At 36.7% G+C, this 24,179-nt stretch overlaps 1 protein-coding gene across 1 annotated transcript in view; it reads left to right on the top strand.

Moving 5' to 3' along the window:
- Positions 1-24,179, top strand: part of LOC150104481 (MORN repeat-containing protein 3-like) — a 91,048-nt gene that overhangs the window by 10,807 nt on the left and 56,062 nt on the right. Inside the window, exon 2 of the mRNA XM_090395661.1 lies at positions 14,895-15,076. Within this exon, the coding sequence (XP_090251787.1) occupies positions 14,895-15,076 (182 nt within the window). The remainder of the gene's footprint in view (positions 1-14,894; positions 15,077-24,179) is intronic.

Genomic DNA, 24,179 nt, shown 5'->3' with positions numbered 1-24,179 from the left:
AACTTACTTAACTTTTAATTTATGTCTTCTTCATTCAGCAGTAAGTCATCTCCCATTTTTCTCTACATTTAAGATTCTAATGATTTCACACTAATGAGGATGAAACACCCAGATTAATTTCTCTTTGAATACCTCAACTATGTCCCCTGAAGCGGTTACCAATCTACCATTTCATCTATTAACATCATTTTTCCATAATCATTCTTCTTTTTATTTGCCATTTATTGGAAAAACTCTAGGTTTTTTCTTAGTCTGGTTTGCTAATTTACTTCTCCTCATACTGCACTTTTGCTGTCTTTATCGGGTCGCCTTCCTGACCCCATCATTATTACCTTTATTTATATCATGCTATCTCAACAGTGCTTTCTTCTTCTTCCAAATTTCATGCTTAATCTTTTATTATTGTTATTATTATTATTATTATTATTATTGGTATCTCCATGGAGTCAGTAGACTCATTGCGGGAGACCCAAACTATCGAAACAATATCTATCATACCTCTTCTTGAATTCATTTACAGACGAAGAACTCACAACTGAGTCAGACAATGCATTCCACCCACTATCTACCCACACACTACCCTCCAAGCAAAAAATCTAGTTCTCACACCCTTGTTAAGCACACTTTTCCTTAATTTCCAGGGATTGCCTCTTGTTTTTCAGTCACTATCACACAGCAGAAATATTTCCCCTCCATCAATCTTATAAACACCTTTTAGTAATTTAAATGTTTCTGTCATATTGCCAGCCTGGTCGGCTGAGTGATTAGGATATCTGCTCTCCAGCCAAAAGGCTTATGGTTTGAATCCCGCCATGGGCATGGATGTTTGTTTGTGAAAAATACTAGTTTTGGTGGTCGGCAGTAGATGGTGAAGGTAGTTGCAGCTGGTGGACTGATGGAGTGGTGGAGACAGAGAGCTGTAGAGTAGGTGCCCTCTCTCGATGAGTCTTTGGACTTCCTGGGGGGGGGGGGGGTGAGAGCGATCATGTGGTATTGAGTAATACAGAACTACAGATTAGGTGATTATAACAAGCTTCGGAGTGAGCTCACAGCCGTCCTATGGCAGAACATATTGCAGGGGAAAGATGTTACCAGTGCATGGGATAAAATCAGTGGGTATCTGAGGAAGGCAATATCATATGTATCCCCCATGGTCAGGAAGACAAACAAGGTAGGCAATAGATGGATGAGTAGTAGTATCAAGCTTGATCTGCAAAAAAAGAAAATGTTATGGAGAATTTACAAGGAGAATGGCAATCAGTACACTCATGAGCAGTACAAGGCTCAAGCTAGGAAGGTTACCAGCATAGTAAGAAAAGCTAAATCAGATTATGAGAAGACCTTAGCCAAGGAGATCAAGGATAATCCCAAAGAGTTCTTTCGCTATGTGGCAAATAAAAGGAAGAATGACTTCGGAAGAATAACTTTAGTGGGTGCTGATGGTATTGAGGTGACCAGTTCAGATGTAATAATAGAGTTACTGAGTGATCACCTTTCAAAAGTCCATCACCCAAGTGAGGATATCTCTGTAACTGTAGCAATAATTAATGTGAGAATTGAAGTTAAGAAATCAGAGGTACTTAATATATTTCAAAATTTAAATGCGAACACTGCTGTAGGCTTAGGTGCAATATCAGCTCGGGTGTTGCATGAATGTGCAAAGGAATTGTCAACGCTTCTTACTTGGTTATTTAACTTACGTTTGAACTCTGGTATGGTCCTAGGGAGTGGAAGGAAGAAAAAGTGGTTCCTTTGCATAAAGATAGCTCTAAGACTGTGGTAGTTAATTACAGGCCAATCACCATCTCAGGAGTAGTAGTAAAAGTATTGGAAAAGTTGGTTAAGGACAGAATTCAAGAATGGGTGGATCAGAATATAATACTCTGTAGGGGCCAACATAGTTTTGTTAAAGGTCAATCCTGCCTTAGCAATTTATTAACTTTTTATAATAGAATGACATCTGAGTTGGACAAAGGAAATGGCTACACAGCGATACTTCAGCATTTTGCTACGGCTTTTGACAGGATACCCCATGGAATACTGCTGCGCAAATTAGAGCAGATGGGAACAGATACTAAAGTGGTGATATGGATAAGAGAATGGCTCAGGGAGAGATACACCAGAAAGTAGTGTATGGAGGAGCAGAGTCCAGGATGAGGAAGGTGACCAGTGGTGTGCCTCAGGGCTCTATGCTTGGGCCATTACTGTTTAATTTATACATAGATGATATAGGAAATGGCTTGAAGGGAGATATTCAGTTTGTTTGTTAATGATGCAAATTTTGGTAGCACAATAAAAAATCAAGCTAATATTGAGAGTTTGCAGGATGATTTAAATAAGCTGGCAAAATGGGCAAAACGTAACTGATGTCAGTTTAATGTGGAAAAGTGTCAAGTTATCCATTTTGAGATTACTAGCTGTGTACTGCATTGATGGAATTGTACTCCAAGAGATTGATAAGGCTAGGGACTTGGGGATGTTGATGGATAGAGAGATGAAGTTCAGAGGACATATTGCTGAAGTCCAGGATTGCATATAGGATTACTTGCTTATTGAAGAACACACTAGCATCCAGAGAAAAAGAGGTTATTATTCCCCTTTATAAGGCATTGATACTTCCATATTATTATTATTATTATTATTACATAGCACCTCCAGAGAGTCCAAAGACTCATCGAGGGAGGGCACCTACTGTACAACTCTCCGTCTCCACCACTCCACTAGCTGCAACTACCTTCATCATCTACACCAATGCCATCTACCACCTACCACCACCACTATTTTCACAGACAATCACAAACATCCATGCCCACGACGGGATTCAAACCTGCAGCCTTTTGGGTGGAGAGTGGATACATTACCTACTCGGCCAACCAAACCGGCATTTGGATTACTTGCACAAGTCGTCTGGTCACCTGGATTCCTTGGAGATGAGGAGGTTGTGTAGAGGGTTCAGAGGAGAGTGACTAAGTTGGTGAGTGATGTAAAAAATGCTCCCTACATTGATAGATTCAGAGATTGTGGATTGCAAAGGTTGGTTGATAGGTGAAGAATAGGGGATATGACAAAAACATTTAAATTACTAAAAGAATTTTATAAGACTCATGCAGGTGAAATATTTCAGCTGTCTGATAGTGATAGAAGAACAAGAGGTCATCCCTGGAAGTTGAGGAAAAGTGTCATTAACAAGGATGTGAGAACAAGGTTTTTCACCTGGAGGGTGGTGAATGAGTGGAATACATTGCCTGACTCAATTGTGAGTTCTTCATCTGTAAATGAATTCAGAAGAAATAGGATAGATATTGTTTTGATAGTTTGCATCTCCCGCAGTGAGTCTACTGACTCCATGGAGATACCCGTAATAATAATAATAATCCCCTCTTCTCCGCCTATCAACCAACCTCTGCAATCCATAAGCTCTCAATCTATCAATGTAGAGAGCATATTTTACATCACTCAGGCACTTAGTCACTCTCCTCTGAACCCTCTCCACAACCTCCTCATCTCCAAGGAATCCAGGTGACTAGACTTGAGCACAGTAATCCAAATGTGGAAGTATCAATGCCTTATAAAGGGGAATAATAACTCTTTATCTCTGGATGTTAGTGTGTTCTTCAATAATCAAGTAATCCTATGTGCAGTCTTGGAAACTTAGCAATGTGCCCTCTGAACTTCATCTCCCTATCCACCAACACCCCAAAGTCCCTAGCCTCATCAACCCCATCATCAATCAAACTTTTCCACATTGAACTGACATCCATTACCATTTGCCCATTTTGCCAGCTTATTTAAATTATCCTACAAACTCTCAACATCAGCTTGATTTTTTATTGTGCTACCCAACTTTGCATCATCAGCAAACAACTGAATATCTCCCTTCAAGCCATTTCCTATATCATCTATGTATAAATTAAAAAGTAACAGCCCAAGCATAGAGCCCTGAGGCACACCACTGGTCACCTTCCTCATCCTGGACTCTGCTCTTCCATACACTACTTTCTGGTGTATTTCTCCCTGAGCCATGCTCTTATCTATATCACCAGTTTAGTATCCGTCCCCATCTGCTCTAATTTACGCAACAGTATTCCATGGGGTATCCTGTCAAAAGCCTTAGCAAAATGCTGAAGTATCGCTATGTAGCTATTTCCTTTGTCCAACTCAGATGTCATTCTATTATAAAAAGTTAATAAATTGCTAAGGCAGGATCGACCTTTAACAAAACCATGTTGGCCACTATAGAGTATCATATTCTGATCCACCCATTCTTGAATTCTGTCCTTAACCAACTTTTCCAATACTTTTACTACTACTCCTGAGATAGTGATTGGCCTGTAATTAACTACCACAGTCTTAGAGCTATCTTTATGCAAAGGAACCACTTTTTCTTCCTTCCACTCCCTAGGACCATAACCAGAGTTCAAACATAAGTTAAATAACCAAGTAAGAAGCGTTGACAATTCCTTTGCACATTCATGCAACACCTAAGCTGATATTCCATCTATACCTACAGCGGTGTTTGCATTTAAATTCTGCAATATACTAAGTACCTCTGATTTATTAACTTCAATTCTCACATTAGTTATTGCTACAGGTTCAGAGATATCCTCACTTGTGTGATAGACTTTTGAAAAGCGATCACTCAGTAACTCTACTATTACATCTGAACTGGTCACCTCAATACCATCAGCACCCACTAAAGTTATTCTTCCTTTTATTTGCCACATAGCGAAAGAACTCTTTGGGATTACCCTTGATCTCCTTGGCTAAGGTCTTCTCATAATCTGATTTAGCTTTTCTTACTGTGCTGGTAACCTTCCTAGCTTGAGCCTTGTACTGCTCATGGGTGTACTGATTTCCTTTCTCCTTGTAAATTCTCCATAACATTTTCTTTTTTTGCAGATCAAGATTGATACTACCTACTCATTCATCTAACACCTACTTTGTTTGTCTTTCTGACCATGGGGATACATTCTAATATTGTCTTTCTCAAATACCTGCTGATTTTATCCCATGCACTGATAACATCTTTCCCCTGCAATATATTATGCCATGGTATGGCTGTAAGCTCCCTCCTTTGTTATAATCACCTAACCTGTAGTTCTATATATACTCCTTTTTAAGAGAGAAATCTACAAATTTTGCAACCTCTCAAGTCAGTACTACATGATCGCTCTCACCAATTGGAGGTAACGTGGACACCTTACTTATGCATATGTCCTCTGAACCTATGAGCAGATTCAACACTCTCACACCACGAGTTCCTTCAGTTATATGCTGTTTCAAGTAATTATCTCTTAGAAGGTGTATGAATTCCATTTCCTTTTTGCCACGTGATATTTCCCTTCCACTTGATATCACCATAATTAAAATCCCCCATAATAATCACTAACCATGCACTCATTTGCTGATGCATGAATTCAATATCACCCTAAACGTGTGGACAGACTTTTGTGTTCGTCGAACATGTTGTTTATTATTTTAACGGTATAATAGAACACAGAAACTAAGTAAATAATTAATTTATTCACTTGATGCTGATATTTCGCTAGTATTATAACCAGCATCTTCAGAGCACAAAAACACTGTTTGTCACAATACGCGAGACTAAAACAACATGGTGTACTTAACCAAAATTGTAGCAGCAACACAAAGACTAGAGTCCTGATTTTGGTGCCCTCTATCTGAAAAAAAAAAAAAAAAAAAAAAAAAAAAAAAAAAAAAAAAAAACGCTATCATATATTACTAGAGTCCTAGAAAAGTGCTAGTTTTTTCTTAATATGACTGTCTCCCAGATCTTCGGCAAGTTAATACAGCCATATTTGTTGAGATTTGGAGTGTGTTTTAGGGCTTCTGTCGCCTCTAAGAACAATCTCTCTGATTTATATGGGTTTCTGTGTAGTACTTTTGTGTTTTTTCCAGTTGATCCTGTGTGCAGGGGTATCCAGAGCATGGTCTGCTAGGCCCGACTTCCCATAATGATATTTCCGGACGTATCGTTTATGTTCGCTGATGCGGATATTCACAGTTCTTCCTGTTTGACCGTAGTAGGCTTGATTAAAGGACAGCATTCCTCCTTTATCACATCCAGGAGTCTACCAAGTACCCTGCTCATGCAATCAAGCCTACTACGGTCAAACAGGAAGAACTGTGAATATCCGCATCAGCGAACATAAACGATACGTCCGGAAATATCATTATGGGAAGTCGGGCCTAGCAGACAATGCTCTGGATACCCCTGCACACAGGATCAACTGGAAAAACACAAAAGTACTACACAGAAACCCATATAAATCAGAGAGATTGTTCTTAGAGGCAACAGAAGCCCTAAAACACACTCCAAATCTCAACAAATATGGCTGTATGAACTTGCCGAAGATCTGGGAGACAGTCATATTAAGAAAAAACTAGCACTTTTCTAGGACTCTAGTAATATATGATAGCGTTTTTTTTTTTTTTTTTTTTTTTTTCAGATAGAGGGCGCCAAAATCAGGACTCTAGTCTTTGTGTTGCTGCTACAATTTTGGTTAAGTACACCATGTTGTTTTAGTCTCGCGTATTGTGACAAACAGTGTTTTTGTGCTCTGAAGATGCTGGTTATAATACCAGCGAAATATCAGCATCAAGTGAATAAATTAATTATTTACTTAGTTTCTGTGTTCTATTATACCGTTAAAATAATAAACAACAAAATCAATATCACCCTTGTAATCTTTTCATTCATACATTTGCTACTACCTAATTCAGCCTTTTGACCCTTGAAATACATTCACACACTGATGCTATTAAATATTAATATCTCTTTGTCAGTTTTGTCAGTAGAAAAGCACCATTTATCTCCTTCCTGCATAACTCCTCATTTCACACTATAGCTCCAAGATTTCTCCTGAGCCTTTTATAATAACTGGCTTGTAGTTCCACATAAACAATACTTTCCTCATCGTAGTCTTCATGTGGGTTATCACCATACAGGTGATCACTTCACGATCACTCTTACCAACTGGCAGAAAATGCAACAATCCACTCACAGTCACCTCCTCTGATGAAATGATCAGATCAAAGGCTCTCTAAATTCTTACATGACAGGCTTTACATACTGCAGAAGATAGTTATCTCTCAGGAAATTAATTTTCCGTATTCCGAAATGTTATCTCTTTATTCCAGTTTGTATTATCATAATTAAAATCATCTATCATTTTCATCCATCATTATTATCATATAGCAACATCCAACTAAATATCTCTTCCTGTCAACCTTTACTTAACACCATATCGTCTCAAATCTATTGCCGCTTTTTCCCTCTTGAATCTCTAACTTAAGTCAATATAATTACCTTGCTATCATCAGCAGCACTCCTCCTCTCTTCTTGTTCTTTCTCTTCTCGCAAAAAAAAAAAAAAAAACTTTGATATCCCTTCCTTTCTATTCCTGTTCAGGACATTATACTCATCCAGTCCTATTTCACTTATTCCAACCATTTTTGAATGAATAAATTCACTGTAACTCAATGTTCGTTTTTGGGACTACTGAAAAAGCTCAGAAATGTAAGAAAGAGATTCAGAGAAACTACAAGAGCTTCATGCCGAATATAGAAATTATAAAAGTTTCGGCGAATCCAAGCGTAAGCAAACCTTTCATGACAGGGGGAAACTCACAGTAAAGGTGGAGTAAGCTCTGATCACTATCCTTAGTATTTCCCATAATGTAAAACACGTCTCCTAGCAGATATGTATGATGTTATACATTGGGGGGGGGAGAGACATCTCCTAGCGGACATGTAATGTAAAACATATTTCCTAGTGGATATGTGTGATGTTATACATTATGAGGGGGGGGGGACAGACATGTATGATGTTATACATCATACATGTCCTCTAGGAGATGTGCTTTACATTATGGGATATATACTAAGGATAGCGATCAGCGCTTACTCCACCTTTCCTGCGAGTTGCCCCTGTCACGAAAGGTTTGCTTACGCTTGGATTTGATCTCTTGTCTCCTCAACTCCTGTACTCTCTTCATCTCTCACACTACTACTGTTTCTATATTTGGCATGAAGCTCTTGTAGTTTCTCTATTCAACTTTGAAATAATGTTGGATTCAATATCCACTTAATTTGAATAATTTTGCATTGCCGAAGTGAAGCCTTTTGGCTCTCTTTTTTCAGTAAGAGAGAGTACTTTAAAAGGAATCAAAGAAGATAAAGGTGACATAAAACTGAAGATAAGAATATTCTAAATGTCTGGAGTATTTACAATGAAGAATGTTAAATGATATATCATCAAATTTCTGACATGTACTCTAAGGAGAAGGTTTGGGGTGTACAGGATATATTTATAGTACTACATGAAAAAGTTACATCATTACTAACTTCTTATCAAGAGTTTTCCTCCAAATTAATCTATTATCTGTCAAGACTAATTTTCATTGTCAAGCACTTCAGTCTCTTCCGTACCACTAGGTGGATTGATACAGTACAATGTGTCACAGAAAACAGAAATATATTATCAGATCTTATATTTCTGTTTTCTGTGGCACATTGTACTGTATCAATCCACCTAGTGGTACGGAAGAGACTGAAGTGCTTGACAATGGAAACAGTAGTAGTGTGAGAGATGAAGAGAGTACAGGAGTTGAGGAGACAAGAGATCATGGAGTGGTTATGGACAAGGATCTGAAGTTCAGAGGTCACACTGCACAAGTTATGAAGTTGTGTCACATCCGATAATGGCAATGATGCAGGGAACATTAACGTGCAAAAATAAAGAGGTTCTGGTTCTATTGTATATGGTCCTGATCAGGCATTGTATGGATTATTGTGCACAGATTTGGTCCCCTAGTTTTCACAGTGATGAAGATATATTGGAAATGTTCCAGAGAAGACTAACCTTAGAAATGTGGTCTTTGGAATGTGGGATAGGAGGACAGATTGACGGAATGCAGTTTGTAAAGACTTGCGAATAGGAGGAAGAGAGTAGACATGGCTGAAACATTTAAGTTGGCAAAGGGTTGTTACTAGGTTAATATGGAAGAAATTTTTCATACAATGAGAGAAGGTATAGAACAAGGGAACATCCCTGGAGGGTGTGAGCAAGGGCATAAAAAGCAGGTTCTTTGCATGAAGAGTAGATGTTGAGTGGAATGCATTGTGTGACATTGTGGTGAATGCTGAACTGCTACATTTCATCCCCCAAATCAACACTACCCCTGCACAAACTATCTTCCAAGTGAAGACAGGAATGACATTTCAGTTATAGTCAGGTCCTCTGATGGTAGGACCAAATCCAAATCTCTTGAGCCTCACGTTCCTTTCTTCTGCATGTTGCCTGAGTGATTTGTCCCTCAAAAATTTCAGAAATATCATTCCCTTACTAAAACATTCAGTTTCCTCTTACTAATTTATAGTGCTGTAGTTAAAATCTCCCACAATGATCACTCTTTTGCACCTGCTAAACTTAAGTGCCCAAACATTTCCTACTCTTGTTGATTAAGTTTAACAGTATAGATGAGAACACAGACTGATAAGAAAATAACTATTTATTTCACTGGTATTCTATCCAGCATCTTCAGAGCACAAAAACAGTTTATTACAGTATGCAAAACAACAACAATCTGGTGTAACAATGGTATTAGTTTGAACAATTATAACATACAACACAAAGACTAAAGTCCTAATTAGGTGCCATCTGTGTTGAAAAAAAAAAAAAACAGAGAAAGGAGGTATTAATTAGGTCTTAAGATGACTGTCTCCCAAAACTTTGGCAAATTTATACACCCATACTTGTTGAGATTTGGAGTATGTTTCAGGGCTTCTATTGATTCCAAGAACAATCTCTCTGACTTATAACAACTTCTGTGCAGTACTTTTGTTTTTTCCAATTGATCCTTTGTGCAGGGGTATCCAAGGCATGGTCTGCTAGACCCAACTTGCCATAGCGATAGTGCCGAATGTATTTTTTATGTTCACTGAGGCGGATGTCAACAGTTCTTCCTGTCTGTCCAAAGTAGGCTTGATCACATGAACAGGGCACTTCATAGACTCCTGGATGTGATAAAGAAGAAATTCCGTTCTTGGATGAATGGATGAGAGTTGCTAATTTGATGTGCAGTTTAAATATGGTGCATAGCTGGTGTTTCTTAAGCATTCTAGATATCTTTTCAGATGTGCCTTGAATGTATGAGATGGTGACAGTTCTGTAGTCTTCTGTGGTAAATGGTGGGGGGGGGGGATTTCTGGGGAGCATTTAGTATTTTGTCTATCTTAGAGGGATTATAGCCATTGGCTAAGAGGGTATGACGTAAGTGAGTGAGTTCAGCAGTGAGAGCATTGTCATTGGAACAAATTGCTCTAGCTCTGTGGGTTAGTGTTTTTAGGATATCGTACTGTTAAGATGAGCCTCCGTAGCTCAGTCAGTATAGATGAAGCCCTTTGGTCAGAAAGACCTGGATTCGATTCCCGTCAGTGAAGTGAGGAACCTTTATTTGGTCTCTTTCGATGAAAGGTGAGTTAGCTGGTCTCATACAGAGGTTGGGGGTTTGTCACATGGAAACTCAGGTTTTTTTGTCCTCCAGAACAGGCAAACTAGCCCCATGAACACACATGGTTACAGTCATGAATATATCCCAGCCATATGCCGGTCCCGAGCCTGGATAAAATGGGGGGGGGGAGCACTGGTGAACTACCCTGTAAAAGTATCACCAGGACATTCTGTGGGTAATGCCTACAAACTCACCTAGGGTTGGAAACAACTGAAAGAGAAAACCAGGTACTGTTGAGATGGGTGGTGGTGTGATTGTTTGTGCAAATTATCTCCCTGTATGTGTGGGTTTTCTATGAAGTGAAAATGCTGGATAGAATACCAGCGAAATATCACCAATAAGTTAATAAATAGTTATTTTCTTATCACTGTTCTCATCTATACCATTAAAATTAATCAACATGTGCGACGGATACATAAGCCTTTCTACACATTTCCTACTCTTCAAACATCTACTATTATAGAAACATCTACTAAATATTCTCATTTGCTCACTCTACCTTGCACCATATGCTCTCAAAACTATTAGTGACATTTCCCTCCAAAACCTGTTCTGAGAGGACTATGCTTCACATTATACTCCACCACTGTGTTTGCACTTCCTTATCCTTTCAAAATATACTATACCCTTCATTTCTGTTCCTGTCAACCATGTTTTACTGATCCTAATAATCTTTGGACTAGCTGAGGCTATCAATGCGTTAATTCATCTCCTTTATTCCTGATACTCCTGAATTTGTATAAAAAATATCAATGCATTGTCAGTTTTTCTATATCTATTATTATTCCCTCCAAACTCCATTTGACTGCATATCTCCATATGCTCCTCCATCTTCCAGTGTTTGTTCCCACAAGTGATAGCTCTCAATTTCTGCATTAATACTCTCACTTGCACTGAGAACAACATTCTCTAGATGCAGACATTTTTCCTCATTCAAATGCAGTCCATCTCTTGCACACATCTGAGCCATGAATGAGTTGGGATATGCAATATACAGCCTCTCCCTGTGTGCAGAGAGGGCGTATATGTGCAGCCCTCTGTGTGGCCTGTTTCCAGAAAAGGGGCTCTGTTAAAACCAGTGAGTATTCCTGCTACAAAAGGGTATATTTGTTGGAGGAAATGCTAATTAGACACTACATAATAGATGTTCGCAGCTTACATTACTCACCACTGGACACGTGCCATGAAAAAGTTCAAAGAAACGTGCTGTCATCCTTGACATTTCCAAAGATTTCAACCAAGTGTGGCATCGAATCCTCCCTGCTCCCCTCTGTAATTGCATAGCCAGCTTTGTCTCTGGTCATTCTCTGTGAGTCATGGTAGATGGCTCTCCTCTCTTCATGCTTCGCCATCAATGCTGGAGTGCCTCAAGGATCTGTCCTATCACCTACTCACCTTCTCCTGTACATAAATTATTTATTCACAATTACTACTAATCCTGCTTTGCAGATTATAGTGCTCTCCACTCATCCTACTCATTTGACAAACCCAGTACTCTCGCATCCCAGGCTACAAGATCATCTACAACTATTGCTTTAAACATTCATTTACATACTGTCCTTCAGTGGGGCAAGGACAACCTAGTCATGTTCAATGCCACCAAAAGACAGTCTTGACTTTTCTCATGCAAAACAGATTCCAGCTCCCTACCCGTGTCCTTATAATACAAAAACAAGATAAGATCTCCTTGCCTGAACTAACTTTTACCTCCAGTCTTTCCTGGCATAAATACATCAATAGCCTCCTCAGCATCCAAAAAACCTGGCATTCTCTTTCATTCAAGAGGCTAGTTTACACCCAACCTATTCTTAACTATATACAAATCCCAAATCCGCCCATGTTTAGAATACTGCTCACATGTTTGGGGTGGTACATTTAAAACTTCCCATAATATCCTTGAAGCCATCCAGAAGCAAGTAATTATCTCATAATCTCTGTCTCTTACAAAGTCACTTCAACTTGCACCTGTGAGATAGAGTTTCAGCACTGTGAATTCTACAGGTACTTCCACAGTCACTGCTCCAGCGAATTGATTACTGCACCAATGAACAATCAAACATGACATTGAAGAACTTCATTGCAGTATCATTCAACAGTTATATTCCCTTTTTCCAGCACTAGTAGCTTGGTGCATTCATTAAGCATGATGTCTCTCCACACTATGATCTGAGCACCACTGTATCCATCCCTTGCAAGAACATTCTCTCAATGGTAAGCAGTACCACGTTCACATCATATCAAGTGTTCTAGGAAAAACTAAAGCGACTCTCATCACATTAGCCCATCGGTGTCTTGTCCAATTTTTATGGATACAGCATCACTGAAAACATGTTCCACGATGAGTTGTGGATAAAGAGATGCAGACTACAGGCCTTCAGACATATAGATCTTCAGACATCTTTCCACAGTTTTTTTGAGATATCTGCATACCTATGCTTGAATGGAGCCAACTTGCAAGCTGACCTGCTGTGGTGTGTCAATTAGGTTTTGCTGTTTTATAATCAAAAATCTGTCTTCATGCTCCATGGTAGAGTGAGGGCAATCTCTTAGCAAATATTTGGAACACATTCCATAGATTTGAAATACTGCCTGGAGCCTGAATACAATGCTATGTGAGATTCCAAACTCTCTGGCAATATCAGTAATTCTGTGGCCTTCTTCAAGCTTTCCTATAATTCTTTCCCACATGAAATCATCTAGATGATGTCTTTGAGACATTATAAGACATCAAGTGTGCAACTTGATTCCTTCATGAAAAGAGCATCCTTCAAACACAATTTTCGCTTAGTGCAGCCTTTTGCCTTTTATCCTGTTGAGTGCTACCACATGAGCATTTTGCATGCAATTCGAAAATTAGCATGTGTACCTGCTTTCTACTCAAAATCGTCAATTATACAATTGCCACAAGCTGATTCATCTAAATTTGCAGTTGTAATCTTCAGAAATAGTGTTCATCCTTATAATTCAGGCAGCATTTCAAATAGATTTGAAATGCTGCCTGGAGCCTGAATACAATGCTATGTGAGATTCCAAACTCTCTGGCAATATCAGTAATTCTGTGGCCTTCTTCAAGCTTTCCTATAATTCTTTCCCACATGAAATCATCTAGATGATGTCTTTGAGACATTATAAGACATCAAGTGTGCAACTTGATTCCTTCATGAAAAGAGCATCCTTCAAACACAATTTTCGCTTAGTGCAGCCTTTTGCCTTTTATCCTGTTGAGTGCTACCACATGAGCATTTTGCATGCAATTCGAAAATTAGCATGTGTACCTGCTTTCTACTCAAAATCGTCAATTATACAATTGCCACAAGCTGATTCATCTAAATTTGCAGTTGTAATCTTCAGAAATAGTGTTCATCCTTAAGTTTTAGACACCAGTGTAAGTCTTCCACTTTCAACATATTCTATCATGCCTTATTGTTTTATTAATTATTGTTGCTTTTCTTCTCAACTTTGCATTATCATATCTAGGTAACATGCTTACTGTCTTCCCTCTCACACACTTCTCATGCATACATCTCAAATCTCTCACTACACAATCTACAGGTCATTTTCCCACCATCATCTCATCCACTCTTTCACCTTGCTTAATTGCCATAGTCACACTCCCTATTGTTCCTCCTCTCACAGCTGCATTCATTTCCTGCTTAACTGCATCCCTCACTCTATCCTCTGACTCACTCCTTGCATTTCAGCTTACTGCCTTCCTGTCAACTCTATCGCTAGCTCCTGACCCTCGTATGGTTGAATGCAATCCTCGTATAGGACATTCAGTTGCATGTTTACTGAGTAAAAAAATCAATGTCAGTTATAAAGATCTGTTTCAGATAAATAAAGTATGATGATTTTCAGTTTGTGTGTAAAAAAAAAAAAAAAACAATATATATATATATATATATATATTCTTCTGTAAAATATATAAGAAACAAGAAGTCAACACTGGTTTCATCAATAATTATGCAGAATTCAAAGAAATAGAAACTACTGGCAATTCAGGTGCTGCAACTGGATGTATTTTGAGACTTATTATGCATTTTACTTTAAATTTTACTTTCTTCTTATTAAAAATTAATTATATTTATTTTGTTTTATTGCCATTTACCAATGTACCAATTAATTACTTATTTACTTAATTAGCTGCTAGAAAAAGATAGTTAAACTTTATTAATATACCTAATTTTGTTTCAGTTTGTATTAATGATCTTTGTGGTAAAATAGTGAAGTTTAGGTTGTACAAAATAATCTAATCCTCCCCCCCCCCCCACCTTCTTGACAGTTTATGTCTTTTTTTTTTTTTTTTTTTAATTAAGATGCTCTAATGTAGTACCATTAATGACTTATTTTTTCCTCTAGTCAATGGTGATATTTACGAGGGATATTGGAAAAATGATAAGAAAAATGGACCTGGAATGTTTCGCTACCACAAAACTAGTCGTGTACTCAGTGGTGTTTGGCTTGCTGATATACCACGATGTGGAAGCATCAAAGCAGTTAATGAAGAACAGGCCATTAGTCCAACTCCTGAAATACCTGAGGTAGCTAAATCTGTATTAATAATTATGAAATTATTCATTATGCAGCCACGTACAATTGAATATTGCATCCTGTCTACTTCCACCTCATAATCACACTATCTTAAACCTACTCTACTAATTTGCCTCTCATATCTCCACTTGTCAGGAGAATATCACCACACCATTCAATCTTCTCTCTCTCTCTCTCTCTCTCTCTCTCTCTAAAGTTTCACTATGGAAATAATTAGAAAAATATTCTAACTACAGACAAAAACAACCTGTCTAAAAGTATCCTATGTGTATCTATTCCAAAAGTGAAAGGCATTGCTGACAAAACAGTATGTATTCTTAAGAGATTCAATCACTCCACATTCATTTCAGTGAATGAACCAAATATGCCCATCCTACATTAAAGGATAAAATCCTTTCCTGTCTTTTTCAGGGGTTCAGAATTTCTTGTTCTTGAAGCTTGACCTATTGCAGGACAGACTGCTGTTAAATTAAAAAAGGAAAAATAGATTATAGGAATTATTTATTCATCATCATCATCAAATTCCTGACATGTATCCTCAAGGGGTGTAGAGGATATGATAGTACTACATGAAAAACTTACATCTCCACTAACCTTCTATCTACAATTTTCCTCCAAATCAATCTGTTACCTGTTCAAGACTTCAACATTATCAGATCTTATATTTCTGTCTTCTAAGGCACTTTTTTACTGTATCAATCTACCTATATCTTGGTCTTCCTCTGGGTCTTTTTCCTGCCAACCTGGCAGAGAACACTTATTTTGCTAATCGTTCTTCTCCCATGTGATCATATCATCTGAGATTAGCTCTTCTAACATGTTCCTGGATGCTAATAATGTCAAGTTCTTTCCTAATATCCTCATTTTTAATATGATATTGCCAATGATGCCATCTGTTCATGCCCCTAATCTTTCTGAGGACTCTCATATCTGCAGTGTCTAGTCTTTGGTCAAGTGTTTTCCTTCTAGAATTATTTATTTTATTTTATTATTTTTTTCTCTAACATTTGATACACTTCTGATGCTGTTGTTTCTACATATACATAATTTATTAGGTTTAATTTGCACTCTTCTTAAAAATTAAGACTAGCAAAGGAAAGTCGTAACAATGAGGATATGCCGTCACATAAAAAGTGGTGTACTATTATCAGTTTGGGTACAAAATTAAAAATCATACAAAATTTTGAGGTTGCACATGAATTTAAATTAAGCAAGTCAACAATAAGAACAATCTTTAAAGATAAGGATCAAATTAAAGAAGCAGGTGAAAATGTTACTCCCTTCTCAGCAAAGAAATCACCCACTCTGAGAGTTGAAAATATTGTTAATTGCAAAAATCGATACTTGTTAAAACACATATAATACACTTCTGTACACTGCACTAAGATGAGAAAGATAAAAAAAATTAATCCATCAGTAAAAACAGTCAAAAGATGTGATAGAAATGGTATATCCCATTTAACATGGAAATTTGCATGGATTTCTTGAAATGCATTCCCTGCATAAAATGAGATTACCTGTACTATTAGTATTATTACAAAACCTCAATGAAGTCAACAGACTCATCACACAGTTCTGTTGACTTCAACATCTCTATTGTATTACCTCTTTCTTTTCTAACCATCAAACTCTAAATTTCTTAACCTCTTCCTGTAAGCAGAAATCCAGAATTCTGATGTTGCTTTAGTCATTCCTCTCTAGTATTTCTGCATGAGAACAGAAACTAGGTGAACATTGAGCAGACTACTCCATGTGTAGTCTGCACTGCATGAGGCACACAGGTTAATGGGTTAGGGTGCTCCTTCTTTGCAACAACTGTGTTGTGCCCTCCAAATTTCATACTACTGTCATCACCAATAATTTCCAAAATTTCAAGAAGATTTATATAAGTTTATATAACTCTTCTTGAAAAGAGTAAACATCTACATCACTCCTTAACTCTTCCCAACTTTGCATTATCAGAACAACAAAATATCTTTAACAGCTGATTCATAGCAGTGCTTCACAATATAAACAACCAGAAAAACACAATAATTAATTTATTTTTTTATTGAACTTTATTTCTCTGATTTTATAACCATTGTCATCATCATCAAAGCACAAATTACAACTGTGGTAAACAAATGACATGAATAAGATTTTGCTAAAAAACAATTCAGATTGTGAGGGAAATGGATTTAATATAAGTTTTTAATATAAGTATCAGAGACGTGAATGTGTTGCTGTAAACTCAAAACATTTTATAGATAAAATAAAAAACGTCCCTATTTTTGAAGAGGATATACTAGCAAGCCTGGACATCACATCTCTGTTTACTAACATTCCAGTGTTTGAAGTCATCAACATCTTAGACAACTTATTCCCAAAAAACATCACTACTTTGTTCAATCACTGTTTAACTTCTATTTTATTTGGCAAAAAACGATCTACAAACAACTCACTGGATTAGCTATGGGCAGCCCCCTATCACCTGCTTGTGCTGACTTATTCATGGAAGATCTAGAGAAAAAAATCTTAACCCAGATCATTCCAAAACTGAAAATTTGGTACAGATATGTAGATGACATCTTTATCATTTGGGATCATACGAAAGAAGAACTAATGAATTACCTCAACCAAATCAATAGTTTCCACAATACCATCAAATTCACATTAGAAATGGAAAAAGATAAAAAACCGCCATTCCTTGACATTTTAATAAAGAAACAATCCAATAATAGTATCAACCTATCTGTATACCGAAAACCTACAAATACTGGACGTTACCTCCATTTCAACTCAGCTCATCACATAGCTCAGAAACTTAGCATTATCCATAGTCTCAAGAAAAGAGCTATACAGTATACGACAGACAAGGATGACCTACTAACGGAATTAACCACAATATCCAGAGAACTTTCTTTAAATGGTTACCCAAAAAGACTCTATAACAAGATTCTCTTTACTGATATACCACATCAACAACGTGATGACGTCCAATACATCAGTACAATTACAATTCCTTTTGTCAGCAACCTTTCCAAAAAATTAGCTAACCTTTTAAAACCACATAAGATCAGAGTGGCATTCAAACCAATCAACACTATTCGGAAATTTTTAAGATCACCGAAAGATCCTCACCCGTTCTACAAGTACTCTGGAGTATATAATATACCTTGCTCATGTGGTATTAGTTACGTAGGTCAGACCTCTAGAAGCTTTGAAACGAGAAAGAAAGAACACATAGGATATGTCAGAAATAACAGACAAGACATTTCAGGCCTTTCATGCCACTTTGCCTCTACTAACCATCATATTGAGTGGGATAAGAGCCTTATGCCATACATAGAAGATAACTACCATTCAAGAACCTTTAAAGAAGCAGCTACAGTCGCCCGTAAAACTGAAAACCTAAACAAGAATCAAGGTCTAATTTTACCAGAAATTTGGAAAACTTTTATCAGATCATTAAACATCAAAGAAATGAACTTTCATAACAATTACGTAATGAGCCATAACGAATAAATCACGTTAACGAGACACGCGCATTGTCACGCACAATACCAATTTTTTGTATGAATTAGAATTATCAGTTATAACCTAGTCTGTAACCTTCATTTTAGCTTACTAGTTTGTATTCCCTGAGGATGCCAATAGAAAAAGATTGGCGAAACATGTAGGAGGATAAAATAAAGCTACTTGACAAAGATTATAAAAAAAGTGTAATAGTCTTATGAATAATTGTCAAGAAAAAATTCAACACAAGGAAGATAGTTGTTACTTTCATTTTTCTATTGTGAAATGTATTTTTGGATGTTTACTGTTTAAATGTACAAAAAACTAGTGTCAAGTTATGAGTCTAAATAGCAAACACTATCTACATGGCATAGCCAAACTGTTGATTTATATATGGCCATGTTGAGAGTGCATGATTTTTTAGAAATTCGACATAGAAATTGGCTCGAAGGAGAAAAGAGAGAAACCTATTGCTGTCCTACCTAGCTGTTTGTGCATTTTCCTTTTCCATGAAAAAAAAATCTGAATAATCTGAATTCCCGTGATAACTCCTGTGATTCTATGAGTTCAGATGTTAACAATAATGTTAATAATAATATTTTTTTTAAATAATAATATTTTTTATTGATTTCTAAAATATTTGCACATATATAATGATCATCATGAGTGACATTCCAACTTATAATTTTTACAAAATTCAGCACTAAATTCTGCACATGTGATTCCTTTTCTACATTGGATTTAAATTAAATTTTTAGTAATAATTTTTTGCCTCTATTTTATGTATATTCAACACATGTTCCTCCAATATTCACAATGAAGTTTATACAGAATTTTTTGTATAATGAATAATTAATATATTATTATTATTATGGGTATCTCCATGGAGTCAGTAGACTTATTGCAGGAGACCCAAACTATCAAAACAATATCTATCATATCCAGTAGCACATGCAGGACATCTTGGGGGGGGGGGGGGGTTGAGTAGACGATTTGAGAATACACACTACGCATCGCATACAACCTATGACCTGAGCATCTGCAATGATCACTAATTCATAAGTAGTATAGAAATAGAAGACATAACACAACATAAATAAAAAGATGAATTTTAATTATGAAAAAATTTTGGGAAATTTTCTGTTTTTTTACCCTTTTTCTTTGGGGGGACCAGGGCCCCTCGGCACTCCCCCTCTGGGTGCGTCATTTATCATATCTCTTCTTGAATTCATTTACAGATGAAGAACTCACAACTGAGTCGTAATGCATTCCACCCATTCACCACCCTCCAGGCAAAAACCTCGTTCTCACACCCTTGTTAACGACACTTTTCCTCAACTTCCAGGGATGATCTCTTGTTTTTCTATCTCTATCACACAGCTGAAATATTTCCCCTGCATCAATCTTATAAAAACCTTTTAGTAATTTAAATGTTTCTATCATATCCCCCCTCTTCTCTGCCTATCAACCAACCTCTGCAATCCACAAGCTCTCAATCTACCAATGAAGGGAGCATTTTTTACATCACTCACCAACTTAGTCACTCTCCTCTGAACCCTCTCCACAACCTCCGCATCCCCAAGGAATCCAGATGACCAGACTTGAGCACAGTAATCCAAATGTGGAAGTATCAACGCTTTATAAAGGGGAATAATAACTTATTACGAATTGGAAATAACGTGGACACCTTACTTTATTATTATTATTATTATTACATAGCACCTCCAGGGAGTCAAAAGACTCATCGAGGGAGGGCACCTACTCCACGACTCTCCGTCTCCACCAACTACAACTACATTCATCATATACACCAACGCCATCTACCGCCGACCACCACCAGTATTTTTGAGACAATCACAAACATCCATACCCACGGCAGGTTTCGAATCCACAACCTTTAGGCTGGAGAGCAGATACGCTAACCACTCAGCCAACCAGGCCGGCAAAATAACTTCCTGCACAGTGATCTTTCCCATTATGCTACATGAAACCTCTTAAAAATTTCATCCAGTTGCCGAATAGATTCAAAAGCAAGTCTTCCTTCTTGCGGTTAAGGGCCGTGCTGTGCAAACGCCACATCCACTAAACTACACAGGCTCCTTCTTATGCATATGTCCTCTGAAGCTATGACCAGATCCAATACTCTCACACCACGAGTCCCTTCAGTTATATGCTATTTCAATTAATTATCTCTTAGAATTTGTATGAATTCCATTTCCTTTTTGCCATGTGATATTTCCCCCTTCCAATTGATATCACCATAATTAAAATCCCACATAATAATCACTAACCCTGCACTCATTGTGCTAATTTGCTGATGCATGAATTCAATATCACCCCCTTGTACCCCCCCCTGGCCTATAGCAGCAACCAACTGTATATTTGGTTGCATTGGTCACTATTTCACACCGGAAATACCTCAAATGTACTATCGTTCACATGTCTATCTTCTTGATATACTACTTTCTTTGGCTGCAACTCATCAGCTTTTATCAACAGTCCCCCCCCCCCCCATTCCATCTTCTCTATCCTCCCTGAAAATACTGTATCCATCACATTCAATTCCAGTAACCACATCTTCTGCTGACAGCCAAGTTTCATTAATGCCTACAACTTTTGGTGAGATTGCACTGACTAATGCCAAAAATTCTTCCCTCTTATTTCGAATGCTTCTTGCATTAGTATACAGAAATTGCAGATTCCCTTTAGTTCTTGTACCATCTTTAGAACTGATATACATGTCACTAATTTCAGTAGTTCCATGCTGATTTTTATCCACACTATTCTGCAATTTATTCCATGAATAAGGATCAACAAATGTACATTCACTACATAAGTTTCTCCCTCTTACGCTCAACCTTTTCAATTTTAGTTTCCCTGCCCAATTACTTCAACTTGTTCAAAAAACAGTAACTTCTTCAATCGCTTATGACCTTCCATGTTCAGATGCAATCCATCTCTTGCATCTGTCTTTTGCCTTCAAACACATTCCAGACATCAACAAATTCCAGATCTCTCTTTCTGCACATTCTTGCAATCATATCATTCATTATCATTGAATGTCTACTTAACTCATAATTGTCAAAATGAGGCAGCACACACACTATCCTCCCTTTGACACTTTTCTTCTTCACGATATCTAACAATGTTCTTAAATCTTCTGCTACCCGATTAATACTACCACTCAGGTCATTTGTACCCACCATAACTATCACCTTTTCTGCATCATGCCCCTCTTTATTGCTAAAGTCACTCTCTCTATTGTTCCACCAGTGAAGCACAACTCAGGCATACCGATCTCCATACCCTTAATCATAGAATCACCATATATTGTACCACTCATAACTTCATTCAAATCCAAACAAGCATCACTCATGGCCTCATTTTCCAATCTATTCAGCATGACTCTTCCAGTTTCATTACTTTCTCTCAACATTCTTTTATTTACTCCCTCACTTTCACGACATCTCATTTCTTCTAGACCTCGTGTGCTTTCATTATGTTGACTCCCAATCACTCCCTTACTATTTATTACTTCATAATTCACCAAAGACTCTCCCTTACTTAATCCTGTTCTAGTTACTTCAGCTAAAGTAATCTCTATAGTCCTAATTTCTCTATTCAACACATTTAACTCAGTTTTAATTTCCAGAACTTCCTTACTGAGCACTTCCAATTCCTCTTGCAGGAGAAGAAGGTCACTTGTCATTTTCACGAATTTCTAATCGCTCCAGTCTATCCCAACACTTCTCACATACATTAACATTTTCATCCTTCTCATTTAGCCAAACAGTCCACAAATCCTTCACATTCTTCGGCGCATACATATAGCAGTTTCCGCAACGCATCCACTGCAAAAAAATCCATGGCACAGCCAGACTTTCATATAGAAATCCTCCGAGCCACTGATGTACATCTCTTATTAGACGCTGAAGTAGTGCAACAAACAGCAGCAAAAACACAATATATACATCAAAGTTTCAGCAATAACACCACTGAAGGATACTTGTATCCAACTGAAGCACAACTGCAGCACAATTAGAGACAAAAAGCCACACTATAATTTAAAAAACACTTTTTCTAGTAGCTCAACAGTAGCACCACTCCGAATATTATAATAACAATATAATATAAGAATATTATAATAACATATGGATTGGCTTGAATGTGCAAACAATTCACTGTACAATGTAGTAATACAACTCAGTTTTTTTTTTATTTGACAAAGTTTATTATCATCTTCACATATACAGATTATTTTCAAATATACAGTTGAAGTATATCTACAGTGATACGTTTAATGTGTTAAGAGAGAGAGAGAGAGATTTTTCATATTAACGATATTGGATGTGGAATAATTTTATATAAATATATACATAATTCTTTTCTGCATTTTGTCATTTACATTTATATTTCAATCTGCAGTTCATTTTAATTTACAAATTATATATTTACAGTTCATTTATTTCTGTTATCAGTAGGGAATGCTGAATGGATTCATTTCACTTTTTAACATTGCCATTTTTTTGAATCCATAATAATAATAATAATTGTGCATAACAGATACTTGCACGTACATAATATTTTTAAAATAATAATAATAGTTAACAACACATATTATAATACATATTATAGATTTTTTTTTTTTGCATTTTTACACACTATATATATATATGTATAATAACAATAGATATAATTTCTCTATATAAGATTTTTTTAATAATAATAATTTTTTTCTATTATCATCATACAGAGTATTTACATATGTACAATTAAGACATATTACTATTCATATTAATTTTTAGAATTGTCGGTTAGTTTCCTAGTTTTTGTTACTTTCTATTGCTTACCAGTGTATCCTTTGAAAATGCTGCCAGATATTAGTCAGTGAAATGTCAGATATTAAACTATTATTTACTTGACTAACATACAGAATTAAGTCTTTAATTTATTAAGACATATTACATTTTCTGCTCTTACAAAATTCTGCACACAGTTTAGAGTACCTTATTTTTCTTTAATATTTTTCTTTGAATATAAATATACATAATTTTTTTTTGTTTCATTTATTATTGTACACTGTACTGACATATACATTACAATAATTTGCAGTCTATGATTATGAGGATTAGTTGAATAAGGTGGGTTAATCCTACCTACTTCGAAGCTAGGATTAGCATTTATGAAGAGAGTGGGATTAGCCTTCACTATATATGTCGTTTGGTACCATTAATGGATGGAATGTAAGCATTGGATGCTGGTGATATAGTGTTAATGCTATATTAACTGTGTTGGTATAGTTTCCAGAGTTCGTGTTTTAATGTTCTGTAGTTGTTTATGTGTTTTAAATTTCTTGGTAGGTTGTTGAGTAGCGTGGGCATCAGATGTGATCTCACAAAAGACCCGTATATGAGTTATTGAAGAGTCTACGAATGTAGAGAGTTGTTGTGGATCATGTTATGTGATATGTCTCTGTTGTTACAATAGGTGATGTTGAAGTAATCCCTTAGTAACATTATGTAGTGTTTCGGATTTTTAATGCTCAGGATTCTCTGTATCGCCATAAGTGGTTCAGATATTTTCCTATGTAACGTTTTC

Source organism: Typopeltis vanoorti, chromosome 7, assembly GCF_054136105.1.
Source record: "Typopeltis vanoorti isolate ZY-2024b chromosome 7, IOZ_Tvanoo_1.0, whole genome shotgun sequence".
Lineage (NCBI taxonomy): Eukaryota > Metazoa > Arthropoda > Arachnida > Uropygi > Thelyphonidae > Typopeltis > Typopeltis vanoorti.
The sequence above is the reverse complement of the archived record's forward strand: the minus strand, read 5'-3'. Positions and strand labels throughout refer to the sequence as shown.